This window comes from Cebus imitator, unplaced genomic scaffold (genome assembly GCF_001604975.1).
Source record: "Cebus imitator isolate Cc_AM_T3 unplaced genomic scaffold, Cebus_imitator-1.0 Scaffold70, whole genome shotgun sequence".
Lineage (NCBI taxonomy): Eukaryota > Metazoa > Chordata > Mammalia > Primates > Cebidae > Cebus > Cebus imitator.
The window spans coordinates 3140865-3144841 of record NW_016107385.1 but is presented as its reverse complement, the minus strand read 5'-3'; the positions used below and the strand labels follow the sequence as shown (position 1 = coordinate 3144841).

Below are 3977 nucleotides of genomic sequence, written 5' to 3'. Positions count from 1 at the left end.
AAAAAAAAACCAAAAAAAAAACCAAAGTCGCAGTATCGCTTTCCATTCCAAATGGTATGTCCACAATTATCTCTATGCTAAAAGACATCTTAAAAGCCTTTGCTTACATATTAAGTACCAAGGGCTTTAATCATGGAAATGTTTTCCACAAAAAAAAAAAAAAAAAAGTCACAAAATACATCACAGCCTAGGAGGAATGAGACATTTTTAGGTCTGGTTCCACAGACTCTGTTTTGTTTTGAGACAGTGGCATGATCTTGGCTGATGGCAATCTCCACCTCCCAGGCTCAAGCAATCCTCCCACCTCAGCCCCAGGATTAGTGGGACTAAAGATGCTCGCCACCACACCCAGCGAATTTATGTATGTTTAGTAGAGGCAGTGTTTCACTGTATTGGACAGGCTGGTCTGGAACTCCTAAGCTCAAGTGATCTGCCCACCTTTGCCTCCTAAAGTGCTGGGCTTACAGGCGTGAGCCATCATATCCAGCCCTAACTCTGTTTTTAAGGCCATAAAAGTCGTTTACATATAATCTGTACTACTCTTACATTGAATTTTTTCCTTCTTGATTCATTTTTTAGGTTGGAGTGTTCAAAAAGTGAAGCAGGTATAAAAGAACAGACCAGTGGTCTCCAGCATCCACTGGAGACAGCAATGAAGGTCACTGACTTTAAGAAAAAATTCTTCAAAATGAAGTCAGAGAACTGACTTTTAGCTCCACTATGATCCACTGATTTGCTGACCACTTTGAGGAATCTTTCAAATAAAATAACATTAAAAAGTAGTCCAATGTTTCAGCCTGTTGGCCCTTTACTTACCTAGTGTTCCCAATATGATTCTGAATGGTGAAAAGTAATGGTACAGATGGATAATGGGCTGATAGAAACAAAGTTATTTCAAACTTTGCAAATGCTGCAGAGCTAGAGAATAAAAGTTTCAATCTGTAAAAGACAAAATCCATAATTAAAAATGCAATACAATCATAGCATGAAACACAATTTCTTCTTTGTTAAGATGAAGTCTTGCTGTGTCACCCAGGCTGGTGTGCACACAATCTTAGCTCATAGCAACTCCACCTCCCAGGTTCTAGCTATTCTCCTGATAGTTAGGATTACAGGTGTGCGACATCGCGCCCAGCTAATTTTTGTATTGTTAGTAGAGATGGGGTTTCACCTTGTTGGCCACATTGTCTCAAATTCCTGACCTCAAGTGATCCACCTGCCTCACCTCCCAAAGTGCTGGGATTACAGGCGTGAGCTACTGAGCCCAGCCAAAAACCAAGGATTTTGCCATGTTGGCTAGGCTGGTCTCAAACTCCTGGCCTCAAGCGATTAGCCCACCTTGGCCTCCCAAAGTGCTGGGATTACAGGTGTGGGCCACCATGCCTGGCCCATTATTTCTTATCCTTATCTAGTGAGCAAAGGCAAAACATCTGGAGCAAGATATTATAATGACTGCTTTTTCATTGCTAGTCATGAAATGCATTAATACATTCATTTAAGGCCAGGTGTGGTGGCTCATGCCTGTAATCCCAGCACTTTGGGAGGCTGAGGTGGGCAGATAATGAGGTCAGGAGTTCGAGACCAGCCTGGCTAAGACACCAGCCTGACCAATATTGTGTAACAGTGAAACCCCGTCTGCACTAAAAATACAAAAATTAGCTGGGCATGGTGGTGGGAGCCTGTCATCCCAGCTACTTGGGAGGCTGAGGCAGAACAGCTTGAACCCGGAAGGTGGAGGTTACCATGAGCTGAAGATTACGCCATTGCACTCCCGCCTGGGTGACAGAGCGAGACTCTGACTCAAAATATATGTATATATTCTTTATTATTATATATATTTTTTATTAAATAAAATGAATATATATATATTCATTTAATAAACTGTTGACCAAGTACTTACTGTTGGGTTGGACTGTATTCCCCAAAATTCACATGTTGAATTCCAAACCCCTAATACCTCAGAATGTGATCTTATTTGGAAATTGGGACACTACACAAGTAATATGTTAACATGAAGTCCTACTAGAGTAAGGTGGGCCCCTAATCCCCTGTGACTAGCGTCCTTACAAAAAGGGGAAATGCGGGCTGGTTGTGCAGTGGCTCACACCTGTAATCCAGCACTTTGGGAGACTGAGGTAGGCAGATCATGTGGTCAGGAGTTTGAGACCAGCCTGGCCAACATGGTGTAACCCCGTGTCTACTAAAAATACAAAAATTAGCCAGGTGTGGTGGCTGGCGCCTGTAATCCCAGCTACTCTGGAGGCTGAGGCAGGAGAATCACTTGTATCCAGGAGACAGAGGTTGCAGTGAGAGGAGACCGTGACATTACACTCTACCCAGGGTGGCAGAGCAAGGGCAACAAAGCAAGACTCTGTCTCAAAAAAAACAAAAGGCAGGGGGGTGAGGAATGTGAATGCAGACATGCACAATGAAAGAACACCATGTGAAGATGAAGGCAGAGATCAAGGTTATACATTTACAAGCCAAGGAATGCCAAAGATTGCCAGCAAACCACCAGACATTGGGAACTGGGAGAAGGTATGGAAGATTCCTTCTAACAGCCCTCAGAAAGATTCTAACAGCCCTCAGAAAGAACCACACCGCTTACACATTGATCTCAGACTTCCAGCCTCCGGAACCGTAAGACAATACATTCCTGTTGTTTAAGGTACCCAATTTGTAGTACTCTGTCATGGCAGTCCTTAGGAACTAATATACTTACTCAATATTATTAACATCTATGTTCATTAGGTTATAATTTGGTCCCCATGTCTTTAAATACTCAATCTCCTCTCCAAGGAGTCTGCAGTGGTTCACTACCAGTGAGAATTCTTCAAGCATCTAGAAAAAAATGGAAAAAAAAATCCAATGAAATTATGAAAACATTCCAATGCTTAGTGGCTCACTTATAAGAACTCAAACAAGTTAAACAATTGAATACATTTATCATTTCAGGATCCATTATTAATATGTAAAGTTTCAATTCTGCTTTTTTTTTGGAAAGATAATACAAATTTTCCTTTAAATACTTCAATCAGACTTTACCTTGGGTACCTGATGCTGTGTTGTACATGTCTTCTTCCAGGATTCCTTTTCCTCAATGTACTGGAAAATAAGCTTATGAACTAAAAGGGAGGAAGGAGGAGCTTTATCCTCTGGGGAAGGAAAAAAACGTAAAAGCAGGTTATTACTCATGATTCAAATATTTTGTATAAGCAAAAAATACCATAATATATAAGCTAGAAATACTCTCAAACTACCAGGTACCTAAGTATTCTCTCCTATTTTTTCTTTTTTTTTGAGATGGAGTCTTACTCTGCCACCCAGGGTGGAGTGCAATGGCGCAATCTCGGCTCACTGCAACCTCTGCCTCCCAGGTTCAAGCGATTCTCTTGCCTCAGCCTGAGTAGCTGGGAGTACAGGCGCGTGCCACCGTGCCCAGCTAATTTTTGTATTTTTAGTAGAGACGAGGTTTCAACAACTTGGCCAGGCTGGTCTTGAACTCCTGACCTCGTGATCCACCCACCTTAGCCTCCCAAAGTGCTGGGATTACAGGCATGAGCCACTGCGCCTGGCCACTTTTTTTTTTTCTTTTGGAGTCTCGCTCTGTCACCCAGGCTGGAATGCAATGGCGGGATCTCGGCTCACTGTAACCTCCACCTCCCAGGCTCAAGTGATTCTTCCGCCCCAGCCTCCCAACTAGCTGGGATTACAGGTGTCTGCCACCACACTGCGCTAATTTTTGTATTTTTAGTAGAGATGGGGTTTCACCATGTTGGGCAGGCTGGTCTTGAACTCCTGACCTCAGGTAATCCACCTGCCTCTCAGCCTCCCAAAGTGCTGGGATTATTACAGGCATGAGCCACTGTGCCCGGGCGCATTCCCTCCACTCTTATTTTCTTTTTTTTTTTTTTTTTTTTTTTTTTTTTTTTTTTTTTTTTTTTTTTTTTTTTTTTTTTTTTTTTTTTTTTTTTTTT

General features: G+C 42.2%; 1 protein-coding gene across 2 annotated transcripts in view; it reads right to left on the bottom strand.

Annotated features, from left to right (window-relative positions):
* Window positions 1-3977, bottom strand: part of KNL1 (kinetochore scaffold 1) — a 41868-nt gene that overhangs the window by 1942 nt on the left and 35949 nt on the right. Inside the window, exons 15-17 of one of the 2 annotated variants that reach the window (XM_017530888.2) lie at window positions 3046-3155; window positions 2723-2841; window positions 817-939 (exon numbers count right to left, since the gene is read on the bottom strand). In XM_017530888.2, the coding sequence (XP_017386377.2) occupies window positions 817-939; window positions 2723-2841; window positions 3046-3155 (352 nt within the window). Of the gene's footprint in view, window positions 1-816; window positions 940-2722; window positions 2842-3045; window positions 3156-3977 lie in introns of those variants that run through there. The other variant, XM_037739432.1, reaches the window with a different exon arrangement.